General features: G+C 40.3%; 1 protein-coding gene across 7 annotated transcripts; it reads left to right on the top strand.

Annotated features, from left to right (window-relative positions):
• Positions 1-10139: 10139 nt before the first annotated feature.
• On the top strand, positions 10140-25943 carry DNAJC5B (DnaJ heat shock protein family (Hsp40) member C5 beta). Of its 7 annotated transcripts, none has more exons than XM_081873222.1 (5): positions 10140-10331; positions 11974-12104; positions 17245-17458; positions 19623-19794; positions 23650-25943. In XM_081873222.1, exons 1-5 carry the CDS (start codon positions 10155-10157, stop codon positions 23742-23744), a joined length of 789 nt encoding a protein of 262 aa, XP_081729348.1. In that variant the 5' UTR covers positions 10140-10154; the 3' UTR covers positions 23745-25943. The 7 variants fall into 7 exon arrangements, with proteins under 7 accessions (XP_081729348.1, XP_081729352.1, XP_081729351.1 ...); XM_081873226.1 differs by lacking the exon at positions 10140-10331 and adding an exon at positions 10403-10563; XM_081873225.1 differs by lacking the exon at positions 10140-10331 and adding an exon at positions 10607-10867.
• The last annotated feature ends 221 nt before the right edge of the window (positions 25944-26164 follow it).

Below are 26164 nucleotides of genomic sequence, written 5' to 3'. Positions count from 1 at the left end.
TGGTGAAGTTTCTGGGTGTTTTTGTGCTAATTTTCTTGGTATTAAATACCATCTATGAATGAGCTCCCTTTTACTGGCATAAATCAATTTTAAGGGCAATTTAGACCACCATGTGGAACACTGAAGTGAATCTGCTCTTTGAGTGCTTTCCATAGGCATCCCATTGGCCACTATGAGAATAGGATGCTGGACTGAACAAGCCTTTTGTCTGATCCAGCAAGACTTAACTTCAAACAAACAAGGCTGCTTATATTTATGTTCTGGCTGCTCTGCAATATGGCACTACCTCCTTAAGGTTCCCTTTCCACAATAATAATAATTAAAATTAAAAAACAATATTTCTGGCTACAAGCCTGTTTTGGAGAAGGGGGTTACTTCAATAGTAAAACTATACCTATAAACACAGGCATTCCAGGAATAGGAGCCAACTTCTAGGGGCTGAGGGGTCTTTGCTCCCCTCCCTCACGAGTTGATGGGCATTGCCATTCAAATGGGGGGGGTGCACTACGTCATATTATTGATTATGTTGGGCTGCCCCCCCCCCCCGGTTTTATTCAAGTTGGCACCGCTGATCCCAGCACTTCACTGCTGAAGTTACAGATAGGTAGCCGTGTTGGTCTGCCATAGTCAAAACAAAACAAATTCCTTCCAGTAGCACCTTAAAGACCAACTAAGTCAGTTCTTGGTATGAGCTTTCGTGTGCATGCACACTTCTTCAGATACACTGAAACAGAAGTTTCCAGACCCTTCTATATAGTGAGAAGGTGGGGAGGGGTATTACTCAGAAGGGTGGTGGGAATGGGTGATTGGCAGATAGCTGTGATGAGCCTGTTGACGACTCTTAACGACTGCAATAGGTCTTACAGGAAAAAGCAAGGGGTGAAAAGGTGAAAAATGGCTTTGTCATGTATAATGAGATAAGAATCCAAGGTCTTTGTTCAGACCAGGTTTCTCCATGGTTTTAAGTTTGGTGATAAGTTGTAATTCAGCAGCTTCTCTTTCCAGTCTATTTCTGAAATTCCTTTGTAGTAAAACAGCTACTTTGAGATCTTGTATAGAATGTCCTGGGAGATTGAAGTGTTCTCCTACTGGTTTCTCTGTCTTGTGATTCCTGATGTCCGATTTAATAAACGGACATAAATCGGACATCAGGAATCACAAGACAGAGAAATGCACACGAAAGCTCATACCAAGAACTGACTTAGTTGGTCTTTAAGGTGCTACTGGAAGGAATTTGTTTTGTTTTCACTGCTGAAATATCACTGCTGAAGTTTTTCAGTATGTGTCTTTGAATCATTGTCTTTGTTTCTAGTGATAAAATAAGAAATTCAAGACCACATAATGTGCCAAACCATGGATTAAATATTAGACATCTGTATCTTTATGATTCTGTAACTGCATTGTATTTATCTGTCATGGATAAGCTATTTTCCTTGGAAACAGGCCAATGCCTAGATTAGCTTTATTGGTTAATGGAGTCATAACAAGAAATACCTTGCAATAAAAGATAACTTGAATGCTGAGGAGACACCTGCTTCATTAGAATTTCCTCAGTGAGTTTTTCTGTGGATCTAGGATCTCTTCATACTTTTTAACACTGCTGGTTAGACTAAGGGCCCCTCCAGACAAACGTTAATGTTTACATTAACATATTCTTGACACAATCACGGTGTACTGGTGGTAGATTTGTTATGCTTCCTTTCATTTTGTTATGCTTCCCCAGTGTTACCACATGACAGTACTTAAAAGAAGAGGTTGCTTTGCTTGATGGTGCACCATATTTCTTTACAATACCAGGTCACTCTTGGCCATCTCTTTCTCTTCTGTGTTTTTATACCACAAATGTTCTAGTTTATTTTTGCCCCACTCTTTGGCCCCTCCAGAAAACAATACTGTGGTACCTCAAGTTACAAACACCTCAGGTTACAAACGCTTCAGGTTACAAACTCCGCTAACCTGGAAGAGTTACCTTGAGTTGAGAACTTTGCCTCAGGATGAGAATGGAAATCATGTGCTGGTGGCATAGCAGCAGCAAGAGGCCCCATTATCGAAAGCACGCCTCTAATTAAAAACAGTTTCAGGTTCAGAACAGACCTCCGGAACAAATTAAGTTCGTAACTAGAGATACTACTAGTGGTACCTCAGGTTACAGATGCTTCAGGTTACAGACTCCGCTAACCCAGAAATAGTACCTCGGGTTAAGAACTTTGCTTCAGGATGAGAACAGAAGTCGCGCGGCGGCAGGCAGAGGCAGCGGGAGGCCCCATTAGCTAAAGTGGTACCTCAGGTTAAGAACAGTTTCAGGTTAAGAACAGACCTCCAGAATGAATTAAGTTCTTAACCCGAGGTACCACTCTACTTCTTTATTTAACAGCTAAAGAGAATTGTTCAGGAACCCAGGATTAGACAGCTGAGTGAAATGATATGTTTCCAAACCCACAAATGCAAATATTTGCTATCACTACGGAAAACAACAAATGGTATCCAAAAGCTTATGCAAAAACTCAGGAAAAACAGACACAGTATGAACACTGTATCACAGACAACAAAGTATAATTAATTCTCACTATTCTTCATAGAAACACCAGCTTTTCCCAAAGGAAAAATGCTTCACATATAAGTAAAGAAGCTGGGTCTTCTCAGTCACTGGGTTTGCCATCCTACACACACTTACCTGAGAGTCTTCTTTGGTGATCACTCGTAGCCGAGTAAGATTGTTTTCCATGAAGACGGCCTTAACAGTGAGTCCGTAAGTGACTGTGAAAGGCAATTCTGGATCCACAGGTCCTTCCACAGTGGGGACATAGGTTTCCGGGCAGGAGTTGATCAAGGTGAGGGTTTGCCAAGTGTGCTTTCCTCTTAGCACATTTCTCCCTTTCATGCTGAGTTTGAGTGTCTTCAAAGTCCATGACACCTTTGGTAAAGGTTGTTCTCCAATTGGAGCACTTGCAGGCCAGTTTTTCCTAGTTGTCGGTGTTTATACTACTTTTTAAATATTTGCCTTGAGAGAGTCTTTAAAACTCTTTTGTTGACCACCAGCATTACGCTTTCCATTTTTAAGTTTGGAATAGAGTAGTTGCTTTGGAAGACGATAATCAGGCATCTGCACAACATGACCAGTCCAACGAAGTTGATGTTGAAGAGTCATTGCTTTGACAGTGCTAATCTTTGCTTCTTCCAGTACATTGGCGTTAGTTTGCCTGTCTTCCCAAGTGATATGTAAAAATTTTCGGAGATGCTGGAGATGGCGTTTAAAGCAACTACCTGAGAGTATATTTCATTGAACTAAATGGGACTTCTACATAAACCTGCATAGGAATTGTGCTGTAAATAAACTATAATATTCTTATATATATATATATATATTTAAGACACTAAGTTTTAAGACACTTGGGCATCATGCAGAGCTAACGTCTGGTCTCCATCTGGCATTCAGTCAGCATTATGAGAGATCTATGATTGCATCTACCAAGCATTTAAAAAATAACCCCAGTTGTATGTATTTTGGATTACTTTCAAAGAGGGTTAGACAAATTCATGGATAATGCTATCGGTGACTACAAACCATGATGGCTATGTTGCACCTCTGTTGTCAGAAGCAGTATGCTTATGAATACAGTGGTACCTCGGATTACAGACGCTTCAGGTTACAGACTCCGCTAACCCAGAAATAGTACCTCGGGGTAAGAACTTTGCTTCAGGATGAGAACAGAAATCATGCAGTGGCGGCACAGCAGCAGTGGGAGGCCCCATTAGCTTAAGTGGTACCTCAGGTTAAGAACTGTTTCAGGTTAAGAACGGACCTCCAGAACGAATTAAGTTCTTAACCCGAGGTACCACTGTATATGGTTTCTTGCTTCCAGTCAACATCTAGTTGGCTGCTGGCTGCTGGATCTGGATGAGATGGGCCATTGGCCTGATCCAGCAGGCTCTTATATTGTTTGTGTGCTTTAAAAGGAGCAGCAAGTATTCAAGGCAAATTTAAAACAGCAGTTCTAAATGCATTTACAGTACAGTTAACAAAGATAATAAAACAATAAAATTGGCAGTAAAAATAACTCTTTAAACAGTCAAAAAACAAAATCAGTAAAAACCTAAAAACAAATTAAAATGTACATGAACATTCTGCATGTCTTGGTAGACTTGTCTAACCAAAAATGTTTTTAGCAGGTGCCAAAGAGGGTACAGTGGAAGCACCCATCTGATATCAATAGGCAGGGACTTACAGAGTGTAGGCACTGCGACACTAGAATACTGATTTTTTTACAAATGCAGAAGGGGCATCAGAGCTTTTTTTTAAAAAAATGTTTAGGGGTACTCTCATTTTGACTCAAGAAAATCACCATTTTATAGTTCAAATCGGGGGAAATAAATACAGTAAATGGACAAAAGTACAAAGATTCACAAAATGTTTAGAGGTATGCATACCCCTGCACCCCCCCCCCCGAAAAAAGCTCTGAGGGGCATTATGTGGCATCTGTAACAGTGCCAGTTCTGTGGGTGGATATAGGGCATGGTGATCTGCTAGGTAAAGTGGTCCAAAGTTGCTATGGATTTTATATACCAATAGCAACACTTTGAACCTGGCCCAGTAGTCAATTGGCAACCAGTGCAGATCTATGAGAACAGATGTTATATGCTGACAAGGTCTCACTCCTGTCAGCAATCATACTGCAATATTCCGCACTAACTGCAAGCAGATAAGAGGGAAGCCCCACATAAAGCACACTGCAGTAATCCAGTTCTGAAGTAACCCAGGATAGGCAATTGACCAATTTATCAAATGTGGATAAGCCCCTTTTTGTTTTGTTTTAAAAAAAAGTCCTGCCCAGGAACTGTGCAAAAGCACACAGGTAATTGTAAATTCTCAGCACACACTTCTGTAGTTTTCTGGTTTTGTGCAAATATGAGGGATCAACAGAAAAATATATATTCCTCAATTCAGGAGTACACCGGTATTAGTTACAGGCACAGCTGGGAAAGAAATAAAAGTAGTAGGCATGGAACGGGGGGGGGGGTGTTTAACAGAAAGGAACAATTGATCCACCCATGCAAAGCCACCGAAACAAATCATGTGTGACCCTAAGTGGAGTGGTTTGGAGCCTGATTTTCTCAAACTTCTTATATTGTTCCTGTATTAGGTAAACCTACAGGGGTGAAGCACTGAGATTGGTATTGACAGCAATGTCATGTGAACTATGCAAATTAAATAAGAACACAAATAGCTGCAACAATACAGGAAACTCCAGTATGGATAAATCCATATTTAAAACAAAGCAAAGGCAATAGAAAATAGACTCTGATTTGTCTAGAAATAAAATGAATGTCCCATTTAAAACACACCCCATCCAAAAAGAATCCTGAGAACTTTAGTCTGCTCCCACAGAGCTTCAATTCCCAGCACTATTAAGAAACTACAGTTCCCTAGATTATCGGGGGGGGGCTTTAAATATGCTTTTAATGTATGGTGTTTGCACAGATTGTAGTGTATCAAAACCCATGTCTTGTCCCCCTCCATATTGGATCCTACATCTTTCTAAATAATAAGGAGCTAACATTTGTGGTATGTTAACACTCATGATTCTCTTCTTTTTGACACACACTGAACATTACATTGCAAAGATATATTAACCATCAGACATAAATAATTTGCTACTGTACGACACCAGAGGGAGCTGTAGGCTTACAGAATGTACTTGACAGGTGGTCAATAAGCAAACCTTACAACATCATGTTTCATAAGGCAGCACAGAACTGTAACAACATGGGGCATCTTTGCTGGTTTATCCTCTCCAACTAGATTTAGGTCTGAAAAGACCAAAGAAAGGTAGATATAGGGTGAGTAAGCACCATTTGTGACATTGCACAACATTCCATTACTGATCATGGAGCATATCTGTTAAGGCAGAGGTCAGCAAACTTTTTCAGCAGGGGGCCGGTCCACTGTCCCTCAGACCTTGTGTGGGGCTGGACTATATGTTTTTTTTTTTTGGGGGGGGGATGAACGAATTCCTATGTCCCACAAATAACCCAGAGATGCATTTTAAATAAAAGTACACATTCTACTTATGTAAAAACACCAGACAGGCCCCACAAATAACCCAGAGATGCATTTTAAATAAAAGGACACATTCTACTCATGTAAAAACACACTGATTCCCAGACTGTCCGCAGGCTGGATTTAGAAGGCGATTGGGCCAGATCTGGCCCCCGGGTCTTATTTTGCCTATCCATGACATAGAGTGTAACATGGTGGTCCACCCTTTCCCATTAATTACCTTCAATGCAGTAATCTCTGGAACAACAGAATAAATTCTAAGGGAATTTTACAGTACATGCAGATCATGAATGCACATAGACAAACAGAACTGTAATGTCAAAGCCAACATGGAAGCTGAAGGGAGGTAAAAAAGGAGTTGAGGGACATACTGTAAGGCTGGAGCTTTCTTTTTTGCTTTCATTTCTGTGAAAGCAAATATCCAAATTAAATTCCCTATACTGGTTAAATTGTTAGAAGCTATTCTTCCACCCCACCCCTTTCCCTAGAAGGCACCCAAACTGTAAGGTTCAGAGGTGGTTTCTCGTTTCAAAATGACCCACTTTGTCTTGAGCTGAACAGAAACATCTCACATTGCTAAATAGCTTTGCAAATGTGGCAATGCATATTCTAGGAAGGGACAGGGGACCGCCATATGTTGTTGGACTCCAGCTCTCATAATCCCTGACCAATTTGCCATGCTGTCTGATGCCGATGGGAGCTGGAGTCGAACAACATCTAGAGGACTACAGGTTCCTCGTCCCCAAGGAGAGAACTAACAATGGCCAGCGGTTGAAGTGCTACTGCTGAAATCTACTTGGCAATTGTATCATCTAGCCCTAGATATAGGGTGTGATTATCTAGTAGAGAGGTAAAGGCATTGTGTGCGTATCAACAGAAGTGTTTCCTTTATATTACAAATTCACAGGTTCCAGGAATGAGTTTTTTGGGGAAACCATTACTCAGATTATTCTCCAGTAATGATTCACATTCTATTTCATTGCAGCAGACGTGAAACACATCTCCCTGTTCTTTGTGGAACAGAAACTACTGTTAATTTAGCTCAGTATCTCCCTGGTCTTCTGGGAAGAAATTCCAAGTTTCCAATTCCTTTTCTCAAGTTTCTTAGTCATCTTTAAAAAAAGAGGACTCTAGTGCCTCTGGAAGCTGTGGACATGCTACCAGATACAAGTTTACTTTTAAATAAGCTCAGCAAGTGTATTAGTGGCAGACAAAACAGAGTGAAGGATGAAACCTAATCAAACTGGGATGTGCTGCACTTTTTGGCGTCATTGGCTATCATGCTATAGCAACCTTTATACTCATTAATGTTTTATTCATTATTTCATGGGCCTTCAGAAGGGATAGCCAATGGGCTCCTAGAGTAACAAAAAGTAACCAGACCCCACTGACCTGTTTAACCCCATATGTGAAGTAAGGAAGGGAGAAGAAGAGACCCTTTCTAGAGAAAAGTGGTTCAGCTAGAGAAGTATTTCCCCCTTTGCTCTTGTCTTGCTTTTCTTTCCTTCTTTTTATTTGTATGAATAAGAATGTTTGTATAAAGGCATTGACTTGCTCAGGTAATGTAGCAAGTTCTGATGAAGCATCCATACGTATACTGGACTCTATTTTAGAAACAGGTATGTTTTTTGTACTTCTAGCCCTTAATTAAAAATGTAATAAATTTGGACTAAAGTGACAGTGATGTGTGTAGCTGGTCATGTAGATGTTACCTTTGTGTTTCTTAAATTATTTGTGCAGAGTATACTCAACAAAAATGATCAGAATAGGATGCTTATGTTTTTAATCTGTGCGAGTAGGGCCTAACATTATTTAGATTTGATCCTTTTCTGTATTAAAATGTAGAATAATGGATGTGACCATTTACTGTGCTGGGCATTTCTCTTGCAATTGTTTTAAAGCTGAGTTCCAATGCACATTTACTTGGAGATAAACATCATTGAACTTAGTGTGACTTGCTTTTGAGAAAATGTGCAAAGGATCAGACTACGTGAGTATATAACACTGGATCTAGTCAACCTAAAGCCAAGAACCTTTAACTATATGTTTAGTTCCTGCTGAAATTTGAACTTGAGATTTCAATGTTTATTTTGGCTGGATTGTGACCTCAAATTCTTGCTTTTACTCCTCTGAATAATTTGCATTAGTGTAGATAGCTAAACAATCTTTCTGTAAGTAGGTTAATGGGTTAACCAATCCTGCACATAGGTTGCTTAAACCAAAATAAAATTGTGTAAGGTTGGTGCTGTGAAGCTCAATCCCATATAAATTTGATCATACATAAGTTCCACTGTATTCAATAAACCTTTAACCACATTAGTGTGCAGCATTACAGCTTGAACCTATGCATGCTTACTCAAATATAAATATCACTGAGTTTAATGATGCTTCCACTAAAGCAAGCAATTCATTGCACACTTATCTGGGAATAAGCCTAAATAGCTAAAATACAATTTACGTCTGATGCAGAATTGTACTGTAGATGGTGCAGCCTTCAGGAGAACATACAGCAAATCTGCAAAATGGGTGACCTACCAGGAAAGTGGAGCCCAGCAACCTTTAATTATTGTGTACCTGGTGCTTGACAAAAAGTGTGTATAGGATTGTAGCTTTAGTGCCATGCAACACAATCCTCTGCCTGTTTATACTCAGAAGCAAATCCTATTGTATCCCTTGTAGTTGTGTTTAGGATTGCAGCTGTAATTACCTGTCTCTCACGCTTATAGTAGCATGTCATTTCCTACTAGCTTCAGAAATTTGAATTCTACTTTAAAGATAGTAAAATTAGCATTATGTAAGAGCATAAACTGTAGAATTGCATTTTAAATACAAATATGGGGAGTTTCATGCAGACGGCATTGTGAAGTTCACAAAAGCTGTTCTGTGTCACTTTTTATTGGTCTCGTCTTATTGCAGATGCTGTTCTCATCTGTTTTGTTGGGTGCAACACTAGTCCCCTTGAAACTATCATGTTAAACAAGTTGCAGACATATAATTCTTACTTAATAACATGCAATGCACCCAGCAACTTAATTATTAAGAGACCTGAAATGACCCCCTCAGGCCCTACAGGAAAATGCTACTGACATTATTTTAATTTAATAGGCATGATCTCTTGTGAAAGTTATTTCCTTTGGGTAAGTAATATATAAATAAGCCACAAGTGTTATCCATTAATATGTTTATTTCAATAATGCGGAAAGATGTGATGAATTATAAAACAACATTTTATTTCCTAGTAGAAATGAAATTGTTGTTCTTAAAATTATTAGTTTACTGTGATCCTTATGTAAAATTTGTTGGTTTGTGGGGAAAGCGGATAGCATATGACCATGGTTTATTATCTGTATGCAATAAGGAAATGTCATCATTACAATCTGAATCTCTAGCAAAACAGGGCCAAGTAAATAATGTATGAATTGGTACAGGATACTATTTCTAGATGAGCAGTTAAGAAGAAGAAAAAGGCTAAGCACCAGTTTTATTTGAAATGGAGTACAGTGCTTAGCACAGGTTGATTTCCATTTGGAAAAGAAAGTAGAATATGCTACCGGTAATTTATTGTGCTAGTCCAAACAGAATCAAATGAAACTAATGAGTCAATCCCAGGCTCTGTAGCAGTTTTTCTTAGGATTGCATCCTAGGATTCCAAACCAGTGTGATGCTACAATGAATGGCCTTGCACTGGCGCCATAAGCAGGTTGCAGTATCCACCACTGCTGTGCTAGCTTTTGCCCTCAACACCCAGTGTGGTACAACTATACTGCATAAGAGCCTTTATGCTACACTGGTAGGCGTTGAGATGCAAGAAAAGGGTATGGTCCGCTTTTACTCTGTGAGCAGGCTGGTACAACTGCATCTGAATTGATGGTCAGTACCACCTCCAGCTTTTGGCAGCCTTCGGCCAAAATGTCCTCACTAGGCTTCTCCTGCTTCTCACCATAGATGCTTCTTGCTTGCTCATCCCCTCTGGGTCAGAGTGAGAGACAAGCAAAGAAACAGGCCACAATGTTGAAGAAGAGAGGCAGGTCTAGGGGTCTCTTGTTAGTGGGCTTCCTGCTGGATTTTAGCCTTCAACAACAAGACAAACCCGCCCATGAAACAGGTTGAAGCAGCCACCTCAGGTGACAGAAGCCCCCAAGGAAGTGCCCCTGTAGGTGCCCCCATCTCCTCCACTGCTGGTAGAGAAGTTGTGTGGACATCTGTGCCGATTTCCAACAAGATCTCACCAAAAATCGGTGCCAATGTGGGCGCCACTTCTCTACCAGTGGAGGTGGGTGGTATGGAGGCAGTGCTGGCAGGTTGAGTCTTGACACTGGCCCTGTCAGGTAGCAGCAAGTCTTCTAATGAGGCTTCCCTTTCAGACAGGGAAAATCACATACATCTGCCTCCCTTACAGAATGCTAATTTAGCAGTAGCAGAGTGAGGCCCTGTTCCCACCGCTGTGCATAGCTGGTTCAGTATGGGTTGACCCTGAGGTACATTTTAACAGTTTGGAGGTTCAGGTGAGAGAAGGACCTGCTCTCTCGTGCCCATATCCCCCAAACAGGGCCAGCCTAGAACCATTTTGCCACTTGAGGCAACATAGAAAATGGCGCCCCCACTGCCTTGAGGTGACTGGAGGCAGCCTGGGGAAGCCACAGTGGGCGGCAGGGTCAGCGAAGGAGGAAGAGGCAGGGAAGGAGGAGGCAGTGGTAGGCAACAAGCACAGGAGGCAGCAAGCAGTGTGCTCCTCAGCAGAAGGGGGGAGTTTAATCTGGCACCCCTCCCAGCTTCTAGCATTTGTGCAACGTGAAATTAAATACACAGGTATCATTCTTCAAATTTCTGGTGACAAACAAACCTGCTCCCTCCTTACAGTGCATTGCTTTGCCCTCCCAGAAAACAATTCTGTGGATGCCCGTGCACATGATAAAGCTTTATACCACATGGTTGCTTGCTAATCAGTATTAATGCAAACATGGTGAGTACGTTTTCTGTCACAAGTTCCCTCACGTGACCAGTGTGGTAAAGGTTTGGTCATGCTACTAACTGATAAGTTTGTTGCTTGTTATTAATAGTAATCTGTGGAACGTGTTATTGAGTGGGGAAGGTATTCCCCCCACCCAAGCTACAGAGTTTCATGGCTAGAGTGGCCTTTTAAGAAATGGCTTCTCTTCCCTTTTTTCCACCATGGTTTTCTGATCTTCAGAGTTCACGTTCAAGTTTTGTTTGTGCATTTTGAAACATTCAAATATCTGAAGCTTTTATGAGGTATTTAAAAATATTAGATGAAATTTTAGTGTGCTTGTTGGTGTGTCTCTTAGTGAGAAACAACAGACGTTTCTTTGAAGTACTTTCCTGTGTGCCTTGTGCGATAAGGTGGCTTGGGCCGAGCATGTGTATAAATTGTCAATCTTTACTTTAAAGTGTAATGTGATAATTACATAGATCACAATCACAATGTAGGTAACTAAAGCAATAAAACAAAATAAAAATGTTGACTTTACATCTCAAAATCATTAGGGGACTTTGCTGGCTTGTATTCAACAGTTAATAAAAACACTAGACATGAGAACAGAATAACAATCCACTTCCCTAAACAAGGAACCAGGAAGTAGCGTTAAAACACTGAAGTAATGCATGGAGCGATAGGCAGAACTAGCATCTTCATTGCACAGCAACAGAAATAGTCACAAACTGGGTGTGGAGGAGCAGCAACCACATAATAGTTCAGTACCAGGCAAAATTCTCTGTATTAAAGCAGAGTACACATTTAGAAAATGGGCAGCTCCCCACATGGCAAATTGGTTGGCTATATTCATTCACTGTGGAGTGTGAAAAAGCATATGCAGGGTATTGGTGCATTTTTAATTTTCATATTTTTCTTGAGATGAGAAACACTATCCCTGTGGGCATTCTTTCTTGCACATTAGATTTCTTGGAAATGCTTTAATAAGATGGCTGAACAAAGGCAGCGTGCTTTATCTACATCGGGACAAGCACTCTACGAACTTCTGGGTCTTGAGAAGGGGGCATCTCATGAAGAAATCAAGAAATGTTACAGGTATTTATAAAACTTTTAGCATAATCTAATAGTCATTTCACCACCTTCCCCTCTCAACACACACATATTCACATACATTATTATCAACCATCTTTAATATCACAATTAATTTCCATAAATAGCTTCCTTTTGAACCCTTTCATGGACACCAAGTTTTCAAACTATTCTGTCTATAGTTTTGTGGAATCTTGGGATGTTCAGCTTTGAAGCCCGCACATGCTTAAATTAGTTTTTTTTCTATCTCTGATGCAACTTCTACACTGTAAAAACAGCTGAGCATTTTCCAGCCCCCACCCACAACAGATATTCACTGTGACCTCTACAGCCCTTTCACACACCCACAAATCTTGCATACAATGTGAACAATTAACTTACCACTGTTAAGAGAAGGGTGATTATTGATAACATTTTCTAGGTTGCTTAATGGCACCACTGCAATAAAACATATAAATGAAATAAAGGCACAGCATCAACACAAGTGCTTAATATTAATAGTTTCCTAACACATATATAAGCCAAGCTTAATTGCAGCTTCAGGATTTGTTGCTTCCACTCACAACAAGGGAGAAGTGAAGCAAAAGCAATTGGGCAGTGTACGTATAAACCATGTTGGGTCAGCAAGATTATAGTGGCATGTGAACATGGCTCCTTATGTGTGTAGCAGGGGTAGCTAATGTGCCCTTCAGTTATTGTTGGTCAAGGCAGATGGGAGTTGTAGTCAAAAACATCTGGAGGGCACTGTGTTGTTGTTGTTGTTATTATTATTATTATTATTATTAATTTATTTATACCTCGCCTATCTGGCTGGGTTTCCCTAGCCACTCTGGGCAGCTCCCAATTGAACACCAATAACAATAATAAAAAAGCAACAACTTCAAACATAAAAACTTCCCTTAACAGGGCTGCCTTCAGATGTCTTCTAAAAGTCAGATAGTTGTTTATTTCTTTGATACCTGAAGGGAGGGTGTTCCACAGGTTTGGCACCACTACTGCTTGGTTCCCTGTAGCTTCACTTCTCGCAGTGAGGCAACCGCCAGAAGGCCATCAGAGCTGGACTTCAGTGTCCGGGCCAGATGATGGGGGTGGAGACACTCTCCTTCAGGTATATTGGGCCGAGGCCGTTTAGGGCTTTAAAGGTCAGCACCAACACTTTGAATTGTGCTCAGAAACGTACTGGGAGCCGATATAGGTCTTTCAGGACTGGTGTTATATTGTCTCAGTGGCCACTCCCAGTCACCAATCTAGCTGCCGTATTCTGGATTAGTTGCAGTTTCCAGGTCATCTTCAAAGGTAGCCCCACGTAGAGCGCATTGCAGTAGTCCAAGCAGGAGATAACCAGAGCATGTACCACTCTGGTGAGACAGTCTGCGGGCAAGTAGGGTCTCAGCCAGCGTACCAGATGGAGCTGGTAGACCTCTGCCCTGGACACAGAACCTGCATGTTGGCTACTCCTGGTGTACAGCATTGCAACCCTTCCAACCTTTGATACTTACGTAAGACATAGCCTGTCACTATGGCTGACCTTTTTAAATAAAACAGCAGGAGGTGTGTTTTCTTTCTGCTTCTTCTGTGAATTGCTGCACTCTCTTGTTCCTTGAGCAGATTTGTAAAAACTTTGTTCTCCAAAAGTAAAATATCCTGATGGCTTTCCTTGCTGGTCTCTACAGTTACATATATAGGTAACCATACGGGTAACCATATTTGTGGACTCCTACTTTTTAGTCTTGATGTTGTTTTCACATTGGAGGGGCACAAAGTTTCTCTAATCCCTAAAGGAGAGAGTTGTCATGGAAGAATGCAAAGTGAATTGAATTTTATTTTGTGTTGTACATGAATAGTGATGATTTACATAGCAATCTATGGTAAAACTGACAGTGGTGTTTTATCCATCTTTATTAGCAATTACAGGTAAAAACAAAGACTGCCTCTGAATAAAGTGGAAATATCAAAGGGATTCACACTTAATGGAATAGTTGTAAATACTTGCAAGACAAAATGATGAGTCAGACACTTGGATTTCATTTAATTGATCCTTTAACTTATGCTAATTTGATTCATGAATCTAAAAACCTGCTGTTGAACTAACCAGTTGGCAATGCAGTATAATAATTCTATAATACCTGACTTCAAATTTCCTATTGTTATTAGTTAGCTTGGTTCTTGCCAGAACAAAGCCACCTATGTTATTTAAATGTCAAAACCGTGGTGCTCTTCCAAAGGAAGAGTTAGCATTATTTTTCAGTGACAAACTTTGTTTAATAGGTTACTGTAGATTGCTGGGGCACATTGATATATCTGCAAGATCACCTTCTCCTATATATACTTCTCCAAACATGTGAAGTGGGTGACAGCTAGGAAAGGGCGTTCTAGGTGTTGGTGCCCTGATTATGGGACAGTCTCTTCAGAGAGGTTCACTTGGCACCATATTTATGGTCTTTTCTGCGTCACTTATTTCACAGCAGAGATGATGATGTCATCTTTTTGTGGACTATTTGCCAGTCTTCTACATGCCAAATAAATAAGCTTTTCTCAAAGAGAACCCTAATAAATAAAGAAGAAAGAGGTTAAAGTAGCGCACGCTGCCACTTTCATTGTGAAAATTTTTGAAATCCTTTTATTATGATCAAAATGTTGCAAAACAGTGAGGAAACTTTTGAGTTCCCAAAACATTTTCATCAGACTGGATGTTAAGAAAAGTGGAAGCAAGGAATAAGAAAACAAACTGGCTTGGGGCTGAAGTCATATGATATGTATTGGTCAAAAAATATTTTTTGTTGTATAGTCTAAGAAAGGGCATGGCTAAGGAGGCTTTCATGAAGAGTACCTGCACCGCAGAATATGCCACTACACCCACTACTGCAGAGGGAAAAAAATTATTCATCAAAGCCTTTTAAAGCCATTTATCTTTTTAAAAATATAACCTCATTTTGATTTATGTTTGATTCTATATCTGTGCTATTAACTGTTTAGTACCTTTTCTGTCAGAAAGAACACATTTTCATTTTGCTTTTTATTGCATTTTTATTGTTGTGTGCAGAAAAAGTGACAAAGTAATATCTGAATTCAGCTCTCACATTTTAATTCTAAATACTGTAGGTGTACTTGGAAGTACAGTAAATCCTAATGGGTTGCAGCCAATGAAGCTATTGTACCCACAGAACGGTTTCCACTCCTTCAGTGGAACTTCCCCTTCCTTCTCCTCCCCATGGGTGTAGCCAGGATTTTTGTTAGGGGGGCAGTCTTTTGTTGGAGCGGGGGAGAACCTCAGATTTGTACTTATTTGTATTGATTGGGGGGGGGCACCTGCCCCCCCGGCAATGCCCATGGGCCCCCCTCTCCCAAATATGTTGTACGAGTTCTTTCAACCCTTCAGAAAGCCGGAGGGGAAAGAGGAAGAAGAAATTCCGTTGCATGAACAGAAGTTGCTCCACTTGTGCAAAATGACTTTGCTGAATTCAACAGCTGAATTCTGACAAATGTACATTCAGTTAACTGGTGTTTAGGACTGTAGACTAAACACCACTGATATTAATGGTTATCCATATTCATAACCATAATCACAGAATAACTCCAGGGAGGAAAAGTATAGTGTACACACCCTGGGAAAAGGTGTCTTGCAAATCTGGAAGCTCACTCTGTCCCACATCATATTTATGGTCCTCGGACTCTTCACCAGGGCTAACAGATTAAAACAAGGGGCACTATCTGGAATAAAGGCCATATGTTTTATGGAATCATATGTAGCTCAGTGGAGTGGAGTCCTTAGGTCAGACCACTTCTCCAAAACTAGGATACTGAGTTGGTTCTTAGAGAGGTACAAACAATCACCACACAATTGCTCAACTCCCTTCTAGTCAACACATCCTCACTGAATGGCTGAATAATTTGTCCATATTTAAGGCTAGTTGTAATTTTTTGTGGAACCTTGACCCCAGAGTATCCATGGGCCCCTTTAATCGTGAAACCATTCCTCTCTTCCCCTGCTTGCTGACATAAGAAGTGGAGCCTGAGATAGCTTGTGTTCCACAACCACCAGGAACTTGATTTCTGCTATGGGGGGGGGGGAGAGATCAGGCCAGTGTCTCAGGTCAGTTCTGGACCCTCTGCAGGGCTGAGGGTGCCTGAACATACAAGTCCCGCTCATATTTTCTTCCCTCCAAGGGCTTTCTTGGCAGGTATGTTCTGAGAGGATAAAGTTCCTGAAAGGGTGTATGTGGCTGATCTGTCTGGTTTCCTGGCAGGTCTTTGTTTTCATGCTTAAAAACAAACTACATTCTGGATTTTGGGTGAGTTGGGGTGTGGGTGTCTCACAAGAACAAGGATCTGAGAAGTCAATCACTTCTATCGCCACCAGAGGGCACCTTCTAATTACTTGTTTACAAGAAGTCAAAAGGTAGATTAGCCTTCCAAAATCTTTTTTTCTTTTTTTTCTTCTCCCCCTAATGTCTCAACAAATGAAACGGATTTGTAAAAATGTTACATGGGAAAAATACGAGGCATTACACTTACTTCTGTAAAACAAGAAAATCCTTAATAAAATATAAAATTAAAAATGTCAACAGTACAACAAATCTTATATAAGAAGCCTTTTTTGTTTGTTCATAATGGGCTCCAATGATCTCTATATCCTGATGCCACATGCAGGATCTTTCTATCCCATTGAATTCTGGCATGAGTTGTCAGAAATGTCCAAATGCCTTTGGAACAGTCAAATGCATGCATGCATTCCAACATAACAAATACATGCATTTTGCAGATATTCACTATGTCTTCTGGTCAATTCTTCACTCATATTACTGAAATCTCTTTCCTAACATGTGCCACTTATCCTCTAAGGATTCTTAGACTTCATTAGGCTAGCAATCTACCATTATCTGTTCATATGTGAATAACAGTTTTGACATAGTTGAGCTGCTTGGATCCGTGCCTAAAAAGTGTGGGTCAAGTGGCAAAGCACTCAGACCCATGCTTTCTAGCATCGGAGAAGCAGAAGTGTGGACAAGCCCTTAATCTAGAGTATGTAACCTGCATGTCCTGCTCAGGAAAGAAATTTGCTTCCAAGTTTCTAATGTAATCTTTTTATCTTCATCTTTTCTTGCTGTTCATCAAAGTTTTCTTTATCATTTCTTGCCTATTTAAGGAAGTTGGCCCTGAAATATCATCCTGACAAGAACCCCGATAACCCACAGGCTGCAGAGAAGTTTAAAGAAATCAATAATGCTCATGCTATACTAACTGACGGCTCCAAAAGAAACATATATGACCAATATGGATCGTTAGGGCTTTACATCGCTGAACAATTTGGTGAAGAAAACGTCAATACATACTTCATGCTTTCGAGCTGGTGGGCAAAGGTTAGTACTTGAATGCAAAGGTGGTTCATCTTAGCTCAGAGTATTGACTCAGAGACTCAGAACATTTGGTTTTGTTTGGTCTATTCTTCCTATTGCAGCTTTCACAGAACCTGACAAGTTTTGCAGAGTTCTAGTAGGTAAGTCAATCTAAAACAGGTTTCAGTATCGGGCTTTGTTGAAATGGCTGGTGCATCTCAACTGTTTCAACAAGTATTATAAAAAGTATAATGAAGTACGCTTTCAGGAAAGTGCTTATTAAAGGATGTTTCCTTGTCCCTTTCATTTACTAATTAAATATGCTACAAGCCACTTTTATCGCTTCAAGACATTAATTATATCTGAAGCTGGAGCTCCAGGTTAATTTTGACTTTCTTTTCAGTAATGACTAAATGAAAATGACTCATAGCTCAAAGTGAAAAGTCCTCTTGGTGTGACAACCAGCTAATAAGTTTTTGCAGTACAAACTTAGCCCTATTCTGGGCTATATATGGCATAGATTATGTGGAAGCAATAGTAATACATAACACCATGTACGATTATGGCACACCTTGGGTGCCTTGTGAAGGGCCTGGAAATAGGAAGTTGAAGATGTGGGGAGGAAGAGGAACATAATGGTACAAACTGAACTAAGGGAAATGAATCTTGCGTCTTGAATGACATCAAAGGCCTTACTCATTTGGTTTGTTATGTAATTGTAAGAATTTGTCATTTGTGGGTGTACATATCACAAACATTAGCATTTGAATTAGGGCATGACCAAACACATTAGGCCTAAGGCATTAAAAAATGTGCCAGATCTCACACCTAATGTGTTATTCTTGCAGCTATTTCTAGTTACAAAGTCTTTGGGCCAGAAGAAATTGTTAATTTAAATAGAACATAAGACACATGAGACTTGCCATTTTGCAGAAGAATGAGTTTTCAAATGAATATTATGTCATACATTTATTTTTACTTCCATGAGCTATCCTCACACTTTGGTTTTACCAGATTACTCTCATGAGGGGATTCCACCTTATGGGTCTCCCAATCTTTTATAGCCACATGATTGTTAGCTATTTGCATATAGAACTTTCCCCACCATTGAGAAGTGGTCATAGGGAGAGTTGCTGAATTTCTGCCTACTATTCAGCTATTAAAAATATAAAGTCTTTAAAAGGCTAAATATAATCAGTTCCGGAACTGTCACAGCTGACACTTCTTTCTATTAGCACAAAGGGATTCACTTCTCTTGGTTCGGTTCTGGGTATTTGTTGTTTAATATGGGTAGTATTCAGCTAAGGAGAGTAGACCCATTGAAATTAATGGACAGAACTTAGCCATGTTCATTAATTTCAGTGGGTCTTCTCTGAGTAAATACCTTCATGGGCCAGATTCAGCTACCCTGGTCTGCTAGCACAACATGGCTCCGCGCCCCCCGGCTCCAATCCATTCTGGAGTATTGGGAGAATCTGCAGAACAGCACATGGGAGGAGAGGAGAGATTGTTCCATCAAGCAAGCAGAAATGCTTGCACTGATAGAACAATCTCCTTAACACTATGTTGAATTCCACCTTGTATCTTTGTTCATAAATGTGTTTTTTATAAATAAAAAACTTGTACATAAATAATAAAGCAATAATAAACCATTGTGGTTGTTTTCTCCATAGCTCCATGAGATCCTGCCACAAGGGGCTAAAATTTCATCTAGTCTAGCATTTTGTTTTCCACAGTAAAGACAGGTGTTTAGCCAAAAAGAAGCATAAAAAGAAGCTTTCAAGTAACATAAGTTTCCAAGCAAGTCATCAGTTTACATGCCTAGGTTAGAGTCCAGTGTATCTTGTCTTGTTTTATCCTCGTGTGGGATATATGCGTTTGTCTTAGTCAAGTGGCCAAAATCAATTCAATTGGCCAAAATCCTTTTTTTAATGACCTACCAACTCTATATTCAAATATGTCACAAATTACTCACATAAATATGGGTGGAGGGCATGGTCAAGGGCTTCATCAGCCTAGGGCCTAGTCATTAGTACCGTCTGTGGACTTATTTACATGGCTACTCTAGACCAAACACTGGGCATTTGCACAAGACAGGTGAACAACCATGTGAAACACAGTTGTGGGCATTAGGTTCCCATTCCTATATCTGAACACATTTCCCTTCCTCTTTTCCGCTTCCTCTAAGGGCCTGTTTGCAATCTGTGGCCTGTTGACCGGATGTTACTTTTGCTGTTGCTTGTGCTGCTGTTTCAACTGCTGCTGTGGAAAGTGCAAGCCTAAGGCACCAGAAGAAGATCAAGAATTCTGCTTGTCTCCAGAGGATCTAGAAGAGCAAATTAAGACAGACATGGAAAGAGGTGCTTATTATTATGGGGATGTAGATATACTATTTAACAACAAAAACAACAAAAACACTGTTATTTTCTCAAATACATACCCTGGGGTTTCACTCCAGCTGTTTAGCTTTGGTGGTGTTAATTTGAGAAAGGATACTAACTTGAATTCCTCTCAACCTGTTAATTGAATTCCTCTCAACCTGCTGTACAGGTTACTTTAAGTGTCCAGTGGTGTGTGGCTGCTTGTTAATGTCACTGTTAATCTCTGTGGGTGTTTGTTCCTCTTTTCAAACTAAACATCTTTAGGATGTTAATTTCTTCAGGCATAGGTTGCAGCACTGCCTTTGTGACTTTTTCCGCTGCAACCTGGTATAACCTTTTTTCTTAAGAGAGTTACTGTGCCTTGGTTGATAAGAAGCAAAAGGTCAGCAGGTGCAGCTCCCCTACTCATGCTCAAAAAGCTGTATCTGTGGAATTTATTTTCCTCATGCACTTACAAAACACATGATGTTTCTGACAGTCAAAAAGCTGAATACAGACTCTGATTTTCTCAATGTTTGGAAGCAAGGAGCTTTGCTGTAATGTATTGCTGTGGGGAGGCTGCTGAATTAGAGGGGAAACATTCACCCACCCCAGTTTGAGATGACATTTAACACTGTGCTCATTTTCAGTGCTTTTGTCCTACCAACAAGAGTGCTATAAAATGAATGCCATAGAACCTGTTAGTTAGTTAATATTTTTTTGTAAGGATTGCTTTTGCTAGCTAAGAGGCAAATTGGATATTATAATGGGGAAATGTGTGGGGGGGGTGAGTTCTCAAATCATTATTTCCCTTTTAATACTAATATGCATGCTGAGGAAAGGTCATGTGTGAGGGAAACTCCACAGGTAGGACCTATAGGATTGTCTTGAATGTTGTACACACATAGTTCTGCTGAAGGAACAGGACTTCTGTTTCATCTCTTCCCCCTATGTGGCCTCAAAACTGTGCTGGAGGGTCCCCCAACCCCCTGGAGCTGATTTTGGGGTTACGCTGGAGGTGCTGAAGTGAACAGGAGAGGAAGAAACTGTTGTGCCAGTGGAGCTGAAATGTTGGATATTGACCATATGCTTCCCCCGCAGGTGTCTCTTGTGCAGTTTTAAAAACTGTTCTCGCCCCCCCGCCTCCGGCCAGGCTCTAAAAACAGACATGAACCTGGCTAGGGCAGAGGAGGCCATTTGCATGAGAGCTTGCAGAAAATGTTATAAAACACTGCTGCCTGTCCCCTGCCGTACATGCCTCCTGGGTTCCCCGTTATTTCAACAAACATGTTAGGACTACATTTTCACTAAGTCAGCATCTTGTTTCTGTTTTCACCATTATTCCATTGTGACTCAGCAGTCACGTTGCTGAGGGGAGTGAGAGCTCTTCTAGATAGCTATCCTAAAGCTGTCTCTTTTGAACTGAAAACATGCAAAACAACTTAAAATCTAGCACCTGCCTGGTATATTACATATTACAGGAAGAACAGGCTGAAAGAACCAGGCATAGTAAAAAAGAAAGAATGGGGCTGTGTGACAAAGATTCCCAAGGAGACTCTGAGCCTTTCATTTCTTCTGATAATATTGAAATGTATTTGCTGCAGCTTCACAACTATATGGGGGGCTGCCCTTTCTGCATTTCAAGCAGCAAATACATTTAAAAGCACAGAGACTTTTTCAAGAAAAAAGGAAGTGGAAACATTAACAGAAGGATGAATTAAATGACCATCAGAACTTTCACAGCATTGATTCTGAGATAATAAATATGGAGAGGAGGGGAAAGACCCAAACACAAACATATTCAGATCTCAGGCTATTTACATAAACATGATGGAAATTACAGTGTTTCTTATTCCAGGAAATCAGATTTGTCCACTCTTGTCTACATCTGAACATGTAATAGCAAATGATTCTGCAGTAAGGAAGGAGGTGTCATTTCAACTGAAACGGGAGTTGAAAGAAAATGAATTTTAACCAATACAGGCTGATGATGGCAGAAACAATGTACTTGATTGAAAATGGTGAACCCTTTGCAGGATGCTAAGAGATCTATCTCTTTACCATGGGATTTATTCCTGGGTGTGAGGACTGGCCATTGCCAATTTGCATCTATGTTTTATTCATTTATGCAGAATTTCAATTGCCTAACACTGAAGCTGAGATAAAACAAATGTAGACCAGGTGGCAATTTTAATTTATGAGAAATTCAAACTTGAATGTCCTCAGAATTTAAGTTCAAATCTGTCTGAAATCTCAAGGATGAATTCCCTTAGGATAGGTATGTTCTCTGCCATGAGATTCAGAAGACAGCTGTGACATATGTGTGATCAAACCTTGCCCATCCTGGCAAGACAGGGGGACTGGCCAAATGGGCAGAGAAGCTGATTAATGCTTCCTTGAGAATGGGAACTGTACACTCTAGTTTGAAAACTGCAGTCCTTCATCTTCAGCTGAATAAGCCTCCTCGAGATATTACTGTATTGTACAATTACCAGCCAATATTCAATTTTCCAGTTTGGAGAAAATGCGCTTGAATGTGCGTTGTGGTGACACAACTCCAAGATTTCCTGCATAAAAATGATTGTCTTGAACCATTTCAGTCTAGCTTCTGTCCTGGTTTTGACAGTGGTATTCAATCTATGCCATGAAGTAGGGCCCTTCCAAACTGGTGTTTTATTGCAAGCGTATTCTGTAATATGTTTCTGGCACATTAGAGCATTAGCAGTGGGTTTATTCTGCTTCAGTTTGTTCTACAATGCTGCCCCAATGCTACGGCATTATTGCTGTCCAGAGGGGCCATAGCTCAAGAAAAGCAGGACAAAAACAAACCAGAACATTTGTAATATTAAAAATGACAGGATTTCAGCAGGAAATTATGGGACATGCACTGACTGAAAATGAAGCAGTGTGCCACAACTTTTGCAGGTGCAAACAGCCTTGAAAATGAGATCGTGACTGCCCCAATAACATCATGAGCAGAAAGCATCATGGATGTACAATTAAAAGGATGTCTGCAGGGCCCCCTAGAGATGATGACTGTATCCCTGATGGTACTAGTGGACCTCTAAGTAACTTTTGGTACTATCAACCATGGTATCCTCCTGGCTCATCTTACTTGGTACAAGATTTTATAGTATGGTTGGTCCTTCATGGAGAGTAGTGCTAGTGGACACCTGTCTGGCCTTTCATCTATGGTGTCCCTCAAGGTTTCATTTTGTCCTCTATGCTAATTATCATTTACATTCAAATTCAGGGAGGGGTCATGCCTGTCACTGATATGCAGATGGAGTATAGTACCATCTCCTTACTGTCTTGGTTGGGGAAAGCTGTGGAGGTTCTGAATTGTTGCTTGAAAGCAGTGATGCAGATTGCTTGTGGGCAAATAAATGGAAACTGAATTTGGACAATTGTTCTTGGAGTGCCTCCAGACATAGGGCTCCTCATGCTACTAAATAATTGCTGTAAGTTACATGCTGGCTAGCTGTCTGTGGGACCATCTGGGAGAAGGGGGAGTACATGGAAACATCTACAAGGATTAGGGCTTAACTGAGAGCTGGGAAGGCGTTGATCTTCCGGCTCCTAAATAAGTTTCCAGGCTCAGTGGCTTCATTCATCTAAACTCCAGCCTTTCTGAAATGGACTTCATTGTTGTCCCCTCACTTAATGTAAGAATTTAAGCAACTGCTTACTTCTCTCCCAATGGGACTTTAAGACGACTAACCTTGGTTGACTTGTGCCTATATATGATAGCTGTCATAGGTGGGCAAGTAGCCATTCCTGGCTGAAGGTCAGTTTTCCATACCTTGGACAACAGATCAGAGAGACTGTTAATGCTTGATTTCTCCTTTGTTTTAGATGGGGAAACTCCAATTCTGCTTCAGCCGACAAATGCAACTGAGAAAACCCAGCTTATTGGAGACAGTCGTCGCAGCTACCACACCGATTCATAAACTAGAAGCCATTGGAGTCTGATGGTCACCAAAGAAGTTAGGGATTGTAAAGTACTGTTACAACATTTTCATATATGGCACTAGGACTGCTGCACTCCTGTGCACACTTAGGTGGAAACAAATCCCACTGAAGTCAGTTGAGACCAGCTTCTGAGAGAATATGCATAGGATAACACAGTAAGAGCTTATCTGAGCAAATCAGGTGTGTTTCTGTACATGTATGCAAGGAATATAAAGTGGGAAAGAGCCATTTTTTAAAAAATGAATATGCGTGCTAGAGATATCAGAGATATAGAAAGCTGTTCTAGTGTCATGTGTGAAAATGTCCCTAGTCTTCTGCATAATTGCACTTGATTTGTGCTTTAGACAGAGGTGAGTTGGACATAGTTTCTTCTTTAATCCTAGGAGTGTTAGAACTTACGGCTGGTCCACACTTCCATTTGCCCTGCTGCTTCCCCTGGGAAAACAAACAAACAAACAAAAGTGTGGACGAGCACTTGGTAGACCTGTCAGATTCTTTCTGTAGTAAAGGACTTCAACCATATGAGCCTTAGTGTACTCCCCCCCAACCCTAAAATCTTTTCAGAGCCATTGTACATTTCCCCCATCCTTTTAGTTACTGGAAAGAGGAACCATTGTTCCATTTGGTGAATATATGTATGTGTAAAGTGAGATGTAAGGCTTAAATGATCTTCTCATCCATGGAGGATCATTGTATGATTCTATCAGCTTCTTAGAAGAAGGACTAGGCGCCAATTCAAGTAATACATAAAGCTGCTTTCAGGTCTCCTGGGGTTCAGTTCTAAGCAACAATTGACTTTATTTAGTGTCCAGTTAGAGACTCCCAGTAGACACCGGCAACTGTAAATAGTTCAAAGATTGTCGTATTTCTCTTCACCAGATGAAAAGCCTGCTCTATATCCATGTTCTGGGCATGCATGGTCCATTGATGGATCAGCAGGCTACCTGTGAACACAAGCCATCTTTACTGCAAAATAAATTGCAACTAGCAATCCATAGTTTTCAACCCTGTATTCACACTTGATGCATGCATGGCAAATGGGAAGTAACAGAATTTTCACACACACGCTGTGCTCACAAAAACATCCATACAGCTCAATCTGAAGTGTGTTTACTTAGAAGTTGAATGGTAGTTACTCCCAGATAAGTGCTCATAAGTACACAGCCCGATCCTCCTATTGTGCATAATCTATCAATTTCCATTTATCTTATGTATGTGAGCAGTCCCTGTCGTTGATGGTTTTGTTTTACCCTAGGACCTAATTAATTAATTAATTGTGTCATGTTCCTTAAAGACCGAAAATCTCTATCTAGCCATTAGAATGTCATAACCTTCAGATAGCGAAAAGGACAAAAAAACAAAACAAAACCCAAGTTGCCCAGAGATAGTGAGAAACCTGTTAAAGAGGCCATTCCTGTAGCATCCTACTCCTTAGGGAATGGGACTGAACCAGCCCTGCTTCTATAACCTACAGGTAAGAATGCAAACAAGCACTGAGCTGAGATTTATTTTGCAATAGAAGAATATGTAGTTCAGTATACATACAGATGTGTCAGTTGCGCTGGACTGTGCACGCATGGAAGAAGAGCATAGAAGCAAGTGTTTCAGTTGATGAATGCAGACACAATCATGGCTACAACCTTGTGCACACTTACCTGAGAATTTACTTGTAGATTTGGTGAGACTGGCATCCAAGTAAAATGTGCACAGGATTAGCCTGGAAACTTGTTATTCATTTGAAGAATGGAAGGAATCCAGAGCAGGAAAAAAGCCAGAATACTACCTTGAGAACAAATATTGTGATATGCGTGGAACGAATCAGTTGTTACAGTTGCAGTCTTATCGTTTGTAAGAGGTCAAGAATAGGATGCATTTTCGATATTCTAAACTCAGTATTTGATATGTTAGTTATTTGGCAACATCATTTATCATTCATCACATAGCTTGGCTTGTTTGTTAATCATCTGTGTTGATGTGTTCACTATTTCAGAAGCACATCAAGTGACTGGTAACAAATGAACCTTGCATAACTGGAAATATAAAACAAGTTGTCTCCATTACATCACTCTATACTTCTGAATTTGTTGCTGTACTCATTTCAGAATGTACTGTGTACACTGATGTTGACTTTTGCTGTCCAATATATAACATGAACAATAAAGATTGCAAGAGTTACACATGCACCAACTGTTCTTTCCCCCGCTGTAAAACATTTTAAATATACTTATAAACGTGAGTCTCTTCCTCTACCTGTTTCAGAACATTATCTTGTTTATGTTAATGACTCTATTTCTCCTTGAGTTTCAAAGCATTTTTGAGTTCTTCATGCTTTCGACTGTTCAGTTCTCTGCTGCCTTTTGCATCCCTTCTCTCACAATCTATGATGTCTACTGCTGCC

The sequence above is a fragment of the Podarcis erhardii genome (assembly GCF_964252035.2).
Source record: "Podarcis erhardii genome assembly, chromosome: 8".
Lineage (NCBI taxonomy): Eukaryota > Metazoa > Chordata > Lepidosauria > Squamata > Lacertidae > Podarcis > Podarcis erhardii.
Note: the sequence above shows the minus strand (reverse complement) of the source record. Positions and strands in the feature narration are given on the sequence as shown.